The 15456-nt window shown below is 47.7% G+C and overlaps 1 protein-coding gene across 1 annotated transcript; it reads left to right on the top strand.

Annotated features, from left to right (window-relative positions):
* The first annotated feature begins 12124 nt into the window (after positions 1-12124).
* On the top strand, positions 12125-15012 carry LOC139396106 (myeloid-associated differentiation marker-like). Its single transcript, XM_071143314.1, has 2 exons — positions 12125-12528; positions 13551-15012. The coding sequence occupies exons 1-2, from the start codon at positions 12262-12264 to the stop codon at positions 14136-14138; spliced, it is 855 nt and encodes a 284-aa protein (XP_070999415.1). The 5' UTR covers positions 12125-12261; the 3' UTR covers positions 14139-15012.
* Positions 15013-15456: the final 444 nt, after the last annotated feature.

The raw sequence follows: 15456 nt of genomic DNA, 5'->3' as shown, positions 1-15456 counted from the left end.
TTAAGCTATTAGTGTTTGCACATGTGAGGAGTGTGTTTGTGACCTGGTGAATAAGTGTAGCAATTTGATTGGTTGTGTTTGGAAAAGGAAAGCAAGTCACTTCCTGCTAGATTTTTGTGTTTTAGGTAGAGAATTATGTGTAGTGTTTTGAAAAAAGTGTTAAAGGCTGAGAAATAGCTTATGGTTTTGGATATTTGGTGTGTAGTTTTGCACTTTGAGTGAAAGATTTTGTGTGTAAGCAGTTGGAAAAAACTATAATAAGCATTTCTGAGTTTTTACCAATGCAAATATTATTTGCATTGGGGGCGGCAGGAACAGTCTATACACCTCTGCGTGACCAAGGAAAATCAGAGAGGCAGCTTGACATTTTGGAAAGCGGCCTGTAATTCTGAAAGCAGGGCATCCATGAAATTATCTTTTTGGTTTAAGATTCTGACTGGTGAGAAGCTGGGTTTTTGGAAAGGACTCTATCAAATTATTATTCCATCCTGTCTCCTGTAATCTTTTGGTTGAAGAGAGATGAGTACATATTATTGTAGAGTCTAGTGAAACTCTGTAGGTGTTGCATGTGGCTCAGTTACAGTATTTACACACACACATGTCAAAACATGCATCCAGGTAGAAAGGTCTCTAGTTCGAATCCCGAGCTGAGAAGGTGAAAAATCTGTTGATGTGCCCTTGAGAAAGGCACTTAACCCTAATTTTTCCAGATAATGGCAGACGTTGGCCGTGACCCCACTCTCCGAGGGTGTCTCAGAGAGAGTTGGGATATGCAAAGTAGCAGTGCGTGTGTCACGCCCTGACCATAGAGAGCCCTTGCATTCTCTATAGTGGTTTAGGTCAGGGTGTGTCTAGGGGGGTGTTCTAGAATGTGTATTTCTATGTTGGTGGTTTTGTATGGTTCCCAATTAGAAGCAGCTGGTAATCGTTGCCTCTAATTGGGGATCATATTTAGGAAGCCTATTGTTCCCACCCTGGTTGTGGGATATTGTTTAGGTTAGTGCTTTGTTGTCCTCCGTGACTGCACGATTGTTATTCTTTGTTTTAAGTTTCACTATTAAAGGTAATGAGGAACTCTACACACGCTGCGCCTTGGTCCACTCATTTCAACAAACGTGACAGAATATCCCACCAAACCAGGACCAAGCAGCGTGCCCAAAAGGGAAAGGTGTTTTGGACATGTGAAGAAGTGATGGGTTTATGCAAAACCCTTCCTTCGCGGCCACAGAAAGCCCAAGGACAACCCCAAGATTGTTTTGGGGAGGGGGCACAAGGGGTGGCCGGTCGAGCCGAGGCAAGAGCCAGAGACCGTCAGGGAGGCAATGGAGAAGTTGGGAGAGAGAGAGATGAGAGAGATGTTGTGCAAGTGTGTTCTGCTCAACATTCGACCAGAGGATCCGGTTAGCAGTCTGGTGAAACCTGTGCCGGCTCCACACATCTGGACTCCAGTGCGCCTCCCCAGCCCGGTACGTCATGTGCCTGCTCCCCTCACTCTCCCTGAAGTGCATGTCACCAGTCCGATACCACCTGTGCCGGCTCCACGCCCAGGCCTCCAGTGCGCCTCCCCAACCCAGCTCCATGGCCGGAGGTCTCCTCTGTACCGGTGCCCAGTCCAGGCACGGCATCCAACTCAGTTCCATGGCCGGAGGTCTCCTCTGTACCGGTGCCCAGTCCAGGCGCGGGGTCCAACCCAGCTCCATGGCCGGAGATCTCCTCTGTACCGGTGCCCAGTCCGGGCACGGCGTCCAACCCAGCTCCATGGCCGGATCCGTGGTCGGGGGCTACGACCCGCACCGGAGCCGCCACCGACACTATTCACCCCCCTATCCTCCCCATTTTGTTTCAGGTTTTGCGTCCGGAGTCCGCACCTTTAGGGGGGGGGGTACTGTCACGCCCTGGCAATAGAGAGCCCTTGGATTCTCTATAGTGGTTTAGGTCAGGATGTGACTAAGGGGGTGTTCTAAAATGTGTATTTCTATGTTGGTGGTTTTGTATGGTTCCCAGTTAGAGGCAGCTGGTAATCGTTGCCTCTAATTGGGGATCATATTTAGGAAGCCCTATCTCCCACCTGCTCTGTGGGATATTGTTTGTGTTAGTGTGTTTGGGCACTACGTCTTCACGTTCTTTGTAAGTTTTGTGGTTTTGTTTCTAGTTTCACTCTGTATTAAAAAAATGTGGAACTCAATGCACGCTGCGCCTTGGTCCGCTCATTTTGAAGAACGTGACAGTGTGGGGAAAATCCCTGGGGAAGCCAAGCCCCCAAAACATGCCACGTTACAACATGTGTGTTGTGATAATTGCGTTGTTTGCTCTATTACCTGTTAGTTCATATGCCTTGACACTGTGATCTACAGGCCGAGACTATAAGAAGACACAGTGGCAGAAGAAATTTAACCACACATTTGTTTCATTACAAAACCGGAGAGCAACCTCTGTCCTCCACCTCCACAGCATCATCCCTCGTTCCCACCCTCCACCTCCACAGCATCATCACTCGTTCCCTCCCTTCACCTCCACAGCATCATCCCTCGTTCCCACCCTCCACCTCCTCAGCATCATCCCTCGTTCCCACCCTCCACCTCCACAGCATCATCCTTCGTTCCCACCCTCCACCTCCACAGCATCATCCCTCGTACCCTCCCTCCACCTCCACAGCGTCATCCCTCATTCCCTCCCTTCACCTCCACAGCATCATCCCTCATTCCCTACCTCCACCTCCACAGCATCATCCCTCGTTCCCTACCTCCACCTCCACAGCATCATCCCTCGTTCCCTACCTCCACCTCCACAGCATCATCCCTCGTCCCTCCCTTCACCTCCACAGCATCATCCCTCGTTCCCACCCTCCACCTCCACAGCATCATCCCTCGTTCCCACCCTCTACCTCCACAGCATCATCCCTCATTCCCCCCCTCCACGTCCACAGCATCATCCCTCGTTCCCACCCTCCTCCTCCACGGTGTCATCCCTCGTTCCCACCCTCCACCTCCACGGCATCATCCCTCGCTCCCACCCTCCACCTCCACAGCATCATCCCTCGTTCCCTCCCTTCACCTCCACAGTATCATCCCATTACAGGAGGAAGAGAAGTGGAGACGTTTTGGCTTCCCGGGGTGGGAAAAAGGAGTGTTGAGAATGGAGATAATTCCTGATAATCCTGACGATCCTTGGATCTGGCTGGGTTCTTGTTATTGTAGGGGCAGACTGTAACAGAGGGTGACGTTATCAGTGATTGGAACAAGGAGTGTAACAGCAATCTGATGTTATGAATACATGTATGAATATCCAGTATTTTTTGTGTTCATTCTTTGCTCCTCTATGGGAATGGTGACATTGGTCATTTGTCAACATGACAGCAGGTTCACATCAGATGTGAATAATTAAAACCCTCCACGACGCCCCCTTCTCAGCCCTACACTCTTCTGAGCATGTTCTCAAATTAACAGTACATCTGACCTTGATTGATGGAGAGAAAGAGAGAAGGGGGGGGGGGGGGGAGAAATGGGGAGAGAGAGAGAGATAAAGGGGGGGAGAGAGAGAGAGATAAAGGGGGGGGGAGAGAGAGCGAGAGAGAGAGAGCCAGTGATGGAGAGAGATGCTGTAACTGATTGATGGATAAATATAAATATCTAAGCAGCCTAATTGATGGGGATTTTACTTTAAGGTATACATGAGAGGGGGAGACAGGGGGGAGACAGGGGGGGTGCTCTGTTTCCCTGACAGAGAGAAAGAATGACACATTATCAGGTCACAGCAGACCAGCAGTGTGCTGTTCTATGACTCTCTTCCTCCCTCGTTCCCCACCTGTACAGCATCATCCCTCGTTCCTTACCTCCACCTCCACAGCATCATCCCTCGTTCCCTACCTCCACCTCCACAGCATCATCCAACTTTCCCTACCTCCACCTCCACAGCATCATCCCTCATTCCCTCCCTTCACCTCCACAGCATCATCCCTCGTTCCATACCTCCACCTCCACAGCATCATCCCTCGTTCCCTACCTCCACCTCCACAGCATCATCCCTCATTCCCTCCCTTCACCTCCACAGCATCATCCCTCGTTCCACACCTCCACCTCCACAGCATCATCCCTCGTTCCCTACCTCCACCTCCACAGCATCATCCCTCGTTCCCTACCTCCACCTCCACAGCATCATCCAACTTTCCCTACCTCCACCTCCACAGCATCATCCCTCATTCCCTACCTCCACCTCCACAGCATCATCCCTCGTTCCCTCCCTCCACCTCCACAGCATCATCCCTCGTTCCCTACCTCCACCTCCACAGCATCATCCCTCGTTCCCTACCCTCACCTCCACAGTCTCATCCCTCGTTCCCACCATCCACCTCCACGGTGTCATCCCTCATTCCCTCCCTCCACCTTCACATAATCATCCCTCGTTCTCACCCTCCACCTCCAGTGTCATCCCTCATTCCCTACCTCCACCTCCACAGCATCATCACTCGTTCCCACCCTCCACCTCCAGTGTCATCCCTCGTTCCCTCCCTATACCTCCACAGCATCATCCTTCCTTCCCTCCTTCGACCTCCACAGATTCCTTCCTCGTTACCTCCCTCCACCTCCCCATAGTCCTTTCTCGTTCCCTCCCTCCACCTCCACAGATTCCTTCCACGTTCCCTTCCTCCACCTCCACATAGTCCTTCCTCGTTCCCTCCCTCCACCTCCACAGAGTCCTTCCACGTTCTCTTCCTCCACAGAATCCTTCCTTGTTACCTCCCTTCACCTCCACAGATTCCTTCCTCGTTCCCTCCCTCCACCTCCACAGAGTCCTTCCTCGTTCCCTCCCTCCACCTGCACAGAGTCCTTCCTCGTTCCCTCCCTCCACCTCCACAGTGTCATCCCTCACCTTATCCTCCTCACAGTCTGTGGGAGACAAGTTTCCCTCCCCTTCCCTCCTCTCATAGTTGTTATCAAATCTGTCCATTTCTAAAATCTTTGACATCCAAGACCGTTAAGAAGGGAGAAGCACTGTCAAAGTTTACAATGGAGGTGCCATCTCCCAACTGCAGTATGAAAAATATACATTTTAAAAGAAACTGACAGAGAGAGAGAGAGAACTGGTAACAAGAAGAATGTGCTCCAATTATTTCACAAATACAGAGGTGTCTTGGAGTCAGGGGGCCAAAATAGAGAAACTGCTATGTTTAATGCAAAACCCCATTCAAACAGATAACCCACTAACATATTCTACAAATCCAGCCAGTATGCCTGCATGACTCTATAACATAGTATACAAACCCAGCCAGTATGCCTTCAGGTCTCTGTAACATAGTCTACAAACACAGCCAATATGCCTGCAGGACTCTGTAACATAGTCTACAAACCCAGCCAGTATGCCTGCATGACTCTATAGCATAGTCTACAAACCCAGCCAGTATGCCTGCATGACTCTATAACATAGTCTACAAACACAGCCAGTATGCCTGCAGGACTCTATAACATAGTCTACAAACACAGCCAATATGCCTGCATGACTCTGTAACATAGTCTACAAACACAGCCAATATGCCTGCATGACTCTATAACATAGTCTACAAACACAGCCAATATGCCTTCATGACTCTGTAACATAGTCTACAAACACAGCAAGTATGCCTGCAGGACTCCGTAACATAGTCTACAAACCCAGCCAGTATGCCTGCAGGACTCTGTAACATAGTCTACAAACACAGCAAGTATGCCTGCAGGACTCCGTAACATAGTCTACAAACCCAGCCAGTATGCCTGCAGGACTCTATAACATAGTGTACAAACCCAGCCAGTATGCCTGCAGGACTCTATAACATAGTGTACAAACCCAGCCAGTATGCCTGCAGGACTCTGTAACATAGTGTACAAACCCAGCCAGTATGCCTGCAGGACTCTGTAACATAGTGTACAAACCCAGCCAGTATGCCTGTTGAACTCTATAGAGGTGTGTGGGATGAATGGACGTCACTACAGTCAGTATTGAGGTCAGAACTACAGGAAACAAGCATATTTAATAAATGAGAGCTGTCATATACCTGATGAGTGCTGCTGACGTCATTCCTGACTGCTGCTGTGTGTGTCCTGTCTGGACACTGTATGTGGCTGTGAGGGACACAGTGTGTAGGAGATAGTGTGGGGTAAAGTGGAGAGTACTGCGTCACGTGTGTGTGTGTGTGTGTGTGTGTGTGTGTGTGTGTGTGTGTGTGTGTGTGTGTGTGTGTGTGTGTGTGTGTGTGTGTGTGTGTTGGTGTGGGTGTTTATGTGTGTCTGTGTTAGCGCTTCAGTGACCAAATAAATTTTAATGTGTGTATGTGAATGTTTATGTTGTGTATGTTGTGCAGTTTGTGCATCAGTTATGACTGTTTCAGTGTGTATGTGTTGTGCAGTTTGTGCATCAGTTATGACTGTTTCAGTGTGTGTCTACAACAATGAGTGTCTGCAGAGTATGTAAGTTTGTGTGTTTCTATCAATCATACATTATGCATTGAAGTTTATACCCATCTTTATAGCTATCTCTCTTTCCCTCTCTCTCTTCCAATCATCCTCTCCCTCCTTCTCTCCCTCACCCACACTCTTCTCTTTTCCTTCCTCCTGGTCCTTCTTTTCCTTTCCTTCCTACTGGTCATGTTTAATGGAGATGTTTTTATAATGCTTGGTTGGTCCAAACATACCAAGAGGGTATTTCAACATATTAAAACTATTGAAAAACCTTGTGAAGGAAGGAATGTTCTTTATTTTCATAGAATAGAGAATACATGTAATGAGAGGGAAAGAGAAACAGAGAGAGAAGGATACATTTTTCTCTGTGGGTAAAGGATTAGCATTTGATCACTCATGTTCTCTGTCTCCCTCTCTCTTTCCCTCTACCCCCCTCTACCTCCCTCTACCTCCCTCTCTCTCTCTCTCTCTTCTTTCTTTGTCTCTTCTCTATGCATTTCCTTCTTTCTTTTTCTCTTTCTCTCTACTTGCTATCTTACCGTAGTTTCCCGTTCCCCAGCACTTTCTCTGCTTCTTCAAATAATATTTGTTCTTGGACAGATCCACAGGTGTTTTGGCTCTGTTCGAGACCAAGAGTAGGGTCAAGTTGCCCCTAGACACTGATCTTTAGTATCTTCTGGTATTTATTTTTTCATCATCATGGTGATTTTCCATTTTGCATTATCATGATGTGACCGGTGACAGTCTTTCATGTTGAAAGTCCAACATCTTGACTGCTGACATGCAAAATATTTTGGGACTGTATCAAAAGTGGACTAATGAAACAAATACCAAAATTTAGTTTTGGAGTGGATTTTCGTTTACGGTTATGTTTGGTGGAGGGGAAGCTGATCCTAGATCTGTAACTTCACCCTGGAGTGTTAGAGACCAGAATGCCAGATGTCAACAAACACAGGACTGAGTAATGTCACTAAATGAGAAACCAACTGTGTACTTAGTGTGTCACTCTACTGTCATACTTAGTGTGTCACTCAGGAAGACATCTGAGATGCGAGCAGTTCCAAAGGCGGAGCTGAATTACTATCGTCCTGTGGCGTTAACATCAGTCGTTGTGAGCATTTGATACTCACACGTCTCAGGTCTCATAAAGACAGAGCCCTTGACTCAATGCAGTTTGCATACAGGAAGAACAGACCAGTGGAGGATGAAATCCTGACAGTGTTGCACAGTGCCGTGACACACCTGGAGAGGCCTCACTCTTATATGCACATCCTTTTCCTGGACTTCTCCTTTGCTTTTAACTGCATGTAGCCTCACCTTGTCTGTGACAAACTCTCCCAACAGGCGGGTGGACCCCACAAGGTAAGACCCTAGCCTTACCACCCAGACAGGTGGACCCCACAAGGTAAGACCCTAGCCTTACCACCCAGGCTGGTGGACCACCACCTGGTGGACCCCAACCTTACCACCCAGGCGGGTGGACCACCACCTGGTGGACCCTAGCCTTACTACCCAGGCAGGTGGACCACCACCTGGTGGACCCCAGCCTTACCACCCAGGCAGGTGGACCCCACAAGGTAGCCTTACCACCCAGGCAGGTGGACCACCACCTGGTGGACCCCAACCTTACCACCCAGGTGGATGGACCACCACCTGGTGGACCCCAGCCTTACCACCCAGGCAGGTGGACCCCACAAGGTAAGACCCTAGCCTTACCACCAAGGTGGGTGGACCACCACCTGGTGGACCCCAGCCTTACCACCCAGGCAGGTGGACCATCACCTGGTGGACTCCAACCTTGCCACCCAGGCGGGTGGACCACCACCAGGTGGACCCCAGCTTTACCACCCAGGCGGGTGGACCCCAACCTTACCACTCAGGCAGGTGGACCACCACCTGGTGGACCCTAGCCTTACCTTGTGGATGCTGGACTTCCTGCTGAACAGGGGGCTGTCACGTTACACCATCCCTATCTTACATCCCTATCTTACACCATCCCTATCCCTATCCACAATGTCCTAGCAGAACTTACACCATCCCGATCTCTATCCACAATGTCCTAGCAGAACTTACACCATCCCCATCTCTATCCACAATGTCTTAGCAGAACTTACACCATCCCCATCTCTATCCACAATGTCCTAGGACAGATGTAGGATGCTGAATAGTGGGACATAGGACGGATGTAGGATGCTGAACAGTGGGACATAGGACAGATGCAGGATGCTGAACAGTGAGACATAGGACAGACGTAGGATGCTGAACAGTGAGACATTGGACAGACGTAGGATGCTGAACAGTGGGACATAGGACAGATGTAGGATGCTGAACAGTGAGACATAGGACAGATGTAGGATGCCGAACAGTGGGACATAGGACAGATGTAGGATGCTGAACAGTGAGACATACGACATATGTAGGATGCTGAACAGTGGGACATAGGACGGATGTAGGATGCTGAACAGTGAGACATAGGACAGATGTAGGATGCTGAACAGTGAGAGAGAGGACAGATGTAGGATGCTGAACAGTGAAAGAGAGGACAGATGTAGGATGCTGAACAGTGAGACATAGGACAGATGTAGGATGCTGAACAGTGAGACATAGGATGGATGTAGGATGCTGAACAGTGAGACATAGGACAGATGTAGGATGCTGAACAGTGAGAGAGAGGACAGATGTAGGATGCTGAACAGTGAGAGAGAGGACAGATGTAGGATGCTAAACAGTGAGACATAGGACAGATGTAGGATGCTGAAGAGTGGGACATAGGACGGATGTAGGATGCTGAACAGTGAGACATAGGACAGATGTAGGATGCTGAACAGTGAGAGAGAGGACAGATGTAGGATGCTGAACAGTGAGACATAGGTCAGATGTAGGATGCTGAACAGTGGGACATACGACAGATGTAGGATGCTGAATAGTGAGACATAGGACAGATGTAGGATGCTGAACAGTGGGACATAGGACAGATGTAGGATTCTGAACAGTGAGACATAGGAGAGATGTAGGATGCTGAACAGTGGGACATAGGACATATGTAGGATGCTGAACAGTGGGACAAAGAACGGATGTAGGATGCTGAACAGTGAGACATAGGACAGATGTAGGATGCTGAACAGTGAGAGAGAGGACAGATGTAGGATGCTAAACAGTGAGACATAGGACAGATGTAGGATGCCGAACAGTGAGACATAAGACAGATGTAGGATGCCGAACAGTGGGACATAGGACAGATGTAGGATGCTGAACAGTGAGACATAGGACAGATGTAGGATGCTGAACAGTGGGATATAGGACGGATGTAGGATGCTGAACAGTGAGACATAGGACAGATGTAGGATGCTGAACAGTGAGAGAGAGGACAGATGTAGGATGCTGAACAGTGAGAGAGAGGACAGATGTAGGATGCTGAACAGTGAGAGAGAGGACAGATGTAGGATGCTGAACGGTGAGACATAGGACAGATGTAGGATGCTGAACAGTGGGACATAGGACGGATGTAGGATGCTGAACAGTGAGAGAGAGGACAGATGTAGGATGCTGAACAGTGGGACATAGGACAGATGTAGGATGCTGAATAGTGGGACATAGGATGGATGTAGGATGCTGAACAGAGAGACATAGGACAGATGTAGGATGCTGAACAGTGAGAGAGAGGACAGATGTAGGATGCTGAACAGTGGGACATAGGACAGATGTAGGATGCTGAACAGTGGGACATAGGATGGATGTAGGATGCTGAACAGTGAGACATAGGACAGATGTAGGATGCTGAACAGTGAGAGAGAGGACAGATGTAGGATGCTGAACAGTGAGAGAGAGGACAGATGTAGGATGCTGAACAGTGAGACATAGGTCAGATGTAGGATGCTGAACAGTGGGACATAGGACAGATGTAGGATGCTGAATAGTGACACATAGGACAGATGTAGGATGCTGAACAGTGGGACATAGGACAGATGTAGGATTTCTGAACAGTGAGACATAGGAGAGATGTAGGATGCTGAACAGTGGGACATAGGACATATGTAGGATGCTGAACAGTGGGACATAGGACGGATGTAGGATGCTGAAGAGTGGGACATAGGACAGATGTAGGATGCTGAACAGTGAGACATAGGACAGATGTAGGATGCTGAACAGTGAGAGAGAGGACAGATGTAGGATGCTGAACAGTGAGAGAGAGGACAGATGTAGGATGCTGAACAGTGTGACATAGGACAGATGTAGGATGCTGAACAGTGAGACATAGGACAGATGTAGGATGCTGAACAGTGAGAGAGAGGACAGATGTAGGATGCTGAACAGTGGGACATAGGACATATGTAGGATGCTGAATAGTGGGACATAGGACAGATGTAGGATGCTGAACAGTGTGGCCTAGGACAGATGTAGGATGCTGAACAGTGAGACATAGGACAGATGTAGGATGCTTAACAGTGAGACATAGGAAAGATGTAGGATGCTGAACAGTGAGACATAGGACAGATGTAGGATGCTGAACAGGAATGCAACGGACAGATGTAGGATGCTGAACAGTGGGACATAGGACAGATGTAGGATGCTTAACAGTGAGACATAGGACAGATGTAGGATGCTGAACAGTGAGACATAGGACAGATGTAGGATGCTGAACAGTGAGACATAGGTCAGATGTAGGATGCTGAACAGTGGGACATATGACAGACGTAGGATGCTGAACAGTGGGACATAGGACAGATGTAGGATGCTGAACAGTGGGACATAGGACAGACGTAGGCACAATACATGGTCGGACAGTAGACTGCAGAGACTGAATATGTGAAAACGTAAATGTGTGACTTGTGTGCTTTCCAGTGTTTCTGTACTGCATGTAATATATTGTGCTGTGTTAGTGTATTTGTATGCTGACGTCATGAAATGAATGTAACTGGACAATGAAGTATATCGTATCGTATACATTATACAGTAGGCTATGGTATAATACACAGCAAGATCAGCTCAGTATATGTACTACTTAAATAACTGAGGTATTATTCACTTTTACTGATAAGAAAAGGGTGACCAACTACACCCTATTTCATAATCACACAGCATTGACATCCGGGGCTTGACACACACGCATGCACACACACACACACGCATGCACACACACACGCATGCACACACACACACACGTACACACACACACACACACACACACACACACACACACACACACACACACACACACACACACACACACACACACACACACACACACACACACACACACACACACACACACACACACACACACACACACACACACACACACACACACACACACACACACACACACACACAAAGCCTATAATCAAACATTCACCTGAGTACCATTTGAGGAAGGCCTGATAAGGTAGCAGAGGAAGTGACAAACAGTCTACACCCTTCTCTGCATTCCTACAGTACCGTGGCCCTGTCAGAGCAGTCCAGACTTTACATGGGATCACATACAGGAGTATCAGATACAGGAGGATTGCATACAGGAAGAGGAGAGGAAGAGAAGAAGACAGAAGCCTGAGGAGACTGACAGAGAGTGTCAGAGAGAGGTGTGACAAGTAGAGAATTATTGTTTTTGAGTCGTCAGGGAGAGGAGGCAGGGGGGGCTCAGAGAGAGAGAGAGAGAGAGAGAGCTGTCCAAAGAAGTGGAAGAGAGATCAAAGTGCAAAGAGATCAACAGTGAAAAAAAACTCGGTGAGAAAACAAAAAATAGACATCTACAATCGGTTTGAGTAGGTTAAAAGGTAGAACCACCGTACAGTACTGTACTTGACAGCCGGATTTGACCAGAACTAGCATCGCCATGGTGACCCTGGACACGCGGACCCTGACGGTGCCCGTGGGCATCGTGAGAATGCTGGAGGTGGTCCTCACCTGTATCTCCTTCAGCCTGGTGGCCTCGGTGGGTCACTTCGGCTCATCCTACTGGGCCTGGTGCATGTTCACCTGGGTCTTCTGTTGCTTCGTCACCCTCCTCATCCTCATCATGGAGTTCACCACCCTCAATGCCCGGGTGCCCATCTCCTGGGACGACTTCACCACCGCCTTTGCCATGCTGTCCACGCTCATGGTGGGTAACGTCCACGTCGTCTTTTGTCTGTGGGTTAGACTATAAGGGGTAGAATCCAGATAACACACCTAAATATTAGTGTTAATGTGTGACAGTTACATTTGAGACGATATAAGCATTGAAAACTAGAGTAGAGATGGATGTGTGTAGTTTACTTTTGTGTAATTGTAAATCAATTAAAAGGCGATTTTTGGGAAATTACACATCAATCTTCCCTGCCATAGATTAGACTTCTGTTCGAGGAGGTGTACTTGTACATCACACTGCTTCATGCATCAGAAACAGGAGTTAGGTTCCAGCACCTACGGGCCGTTCTGGCCAAGATAAGGCTACTTACTTTTTTATAAATATATTTTGCCCTTATATAGTGAGTATCAGCCCTGGACCTTGATCAGACAGTTGTTGTTATCATACGGTACATGAACAAAGTGGTTAAATGAAACATGCAATATTTTAGTACCACTTAGAGTTGTTGGTCGATCCAATAATGGCAGCAATCGCTAGTCGTGTGCATACATTTACTCTCACACTAATTGCGAATAAACTTATACTGAGACATAGACGCCAGCAGATACTGATGTAGTAATAGTCATTTCTAATTGCTAGTTCCACTGAACTAGAACAAGTTATTGATCAAAGTGATGATCTCATCTTCAGTATGTCACAACAGCAAGGCAGCTAATCTATCTTTTTCTCTAGTGTAGTCCATATATCACCTCTAGTCAGATCAGTGAGAAAATTGGATAAATGCAATTAAAGGAAAGGCTTTAACCATTAATAAGGTGTGCGTTGGAGTTCCTGTAGCTTTGCCAATATTTTGGAATGGTTTATTGAGTAGGAGCTACATTGGTAGTAGATTAAGTAGAAGTATCAGGTGATACGCATAGAACTTTGACAACTTTAATGAGTCAATTAAGTCCACTGACATTCCATGTTATTGTCTTCAAACTCTGATATTGTTTATTAAATTCCATTGCTGTTATTCATCCACCATCATCATCTATTGTCTTGGGCTTTAACAGGTGCTGGCTGCCTCCATCATCTACCCCACGTTCTTCACGTGTGTCTCCTGCGGGAAGCAGATCGCCGCCACCGTCATTTCCTGTCTGGCCTTCCTCTTGTACGCCACGGAGGTGGGCCTGATCCGGGCCAAACCCGGCGAGATCAGCGGCTTCCTCTCCACCGTCCCGGGCCTCCTCAAGGTCCTCGAGGCCTTCGTGGCCTGCATCATCTTCATCTCTCTGGACCATGGCTCCTACTCGCGGTTCCCAGGGCTCCAGTGGTGCGTGGCGGTCTATTCGCTATGTTTCATCTTCGCCCTCATCATCATCCTCTTTACTATCTGCCGCCTGCTGTCGCTCTTCCCGTTCCCGTTCGACAAGGTGCTGACGGGCTACAACGTGCTGGCCGTGCTGATGTACATGACGTGCGTGGTGATATGGCCTCTCTATAGCTTCCAGAACAACCACAGCAGACCCAGCGGGTGTGGCCGCAACTGCTACTGGGATAACCAGGTTGTAGTGGCGTTCATGACCTGTTTCAACCTTGTGGTTTACATTGTGGACACGGTCTACTCTTTCAGGCTGGTGTTCTTCGTCACCCCGGCTTAGGACAAAGGTCAAAGGTCACCCACCTTACCCAACCTGAGAACTGGCCCTGAAACACAGTGCCGGATCTTAAACAATAGACTGAACTTTGCTTTTGTATAAATACAGCAACCTGTAACCATGCTGTTTTTTTAGAACACTAATTGGTATTGGGAGAACGTCTCTGTATGGTGGATAATAACCGTTTTACTGGGAAAGATTACATTGTGAATGATAATGCTTCTTCATGGATGAAATGGGGTTATAATACTGCTAGCAATTCACAAACCATGAGGTGGATAAGAATGTTCTGAATGCTTGGATCCGTACGTAGATTCAATGTATATTTTGTCTTCCCGTCTTTAAAATACACAAGGAACTATGCAGTGCGCCCTACGCAGTCCACATGGGCTGTAATCAAAGTGAATAGAAAGATCAAAGAGCTGTTCTTGATATGTTCATTTTATTCTCATATTCTGTTCTCCATTTCATCTCTGTCTCTCTGGCCTTGATTCAATCAGTTCAGCGTTAACCACCGATAACCCGCAACTGCATAGCAGATCATTGGTTTTACTGATTTGACAGCTCCAACGATATTACACCTTTGTCATGGCCCAAATAAAAACAGATCTGCTATGCAGTTGTCGGCTATCACAGCTCTCCCTCTCTCTCTCTCTCTCTCTCTCTCTCTCTCTCTCTCTCTCTCTCTCTCTCTCTCTTTCTCTCTCTCTCCCCTGTACCTACTCTAATCCTGACAAACATGCAATCCAGACAGATATGACAGAATTCAGCTCAAACATGAATCTGAATGAGTAAAACATAACTATTGACATTTAGCTGACGTGACCAAATTGTTTTAATAATGTTATATAACAATAAAATAAAGAAAACATTTGCTTAACACCTATTCTCTTTCTACAACACTGTTAAAGGACATTCAGCAACGCTCCCTCCCTCCCCCTGTTTGCTAGGATGTGTCTGCTATGAGAGGCCCATTGGATGAAATGGCATGGGATGTCAAGGTCCAGCCCAGGGCTTTGCTTTCATGTCTCTTTCTGTGTTTGCTGAGTGCGGCGGGGAAGCCGACAGCGAGATAAGTCTCAACCACACTCCGCTCCGTCCCACCTGGATGACATCACTCTCTTACACAGGCAGCATCTGAATCCCTCACGGACCGTGGCTTACCACAGATTCGATTTGATAGGGAACATATTGGGCCATTCTGAGGCTGCTAAACTAATTATAATTTCTAAAAAGACAGCAGAATAATTGTGGTTGGTGATCTGTTTATGGTAATGATGTCAAGGTCTCTCATGCCCACACTTTGTTTTGTGATACACAT

Source organism: Oncorhynchus clarkii, unplaced genomic scaffold, assembly GCF_045791955.1.
Source record: "Oncorhynchus clarkii lewisi isolate Uvic-CL-2024 unplaced genomic scaffold, UVic_Ocla_1.0 unplaced_contig_601_pilon_pilon, whole genome shotgun sequence".
In the NCBI taxonomy this organism is placed as follows: Eukaryota; Metazoa; Chordata; class Actinopteri; order Salmoniformes; family Salmonidae; genus Oncorhynchus; species Oncorhynchus clarkii.
This window is presented reverse-complemented; position numbering and strand designations above follow the sequence as displayed.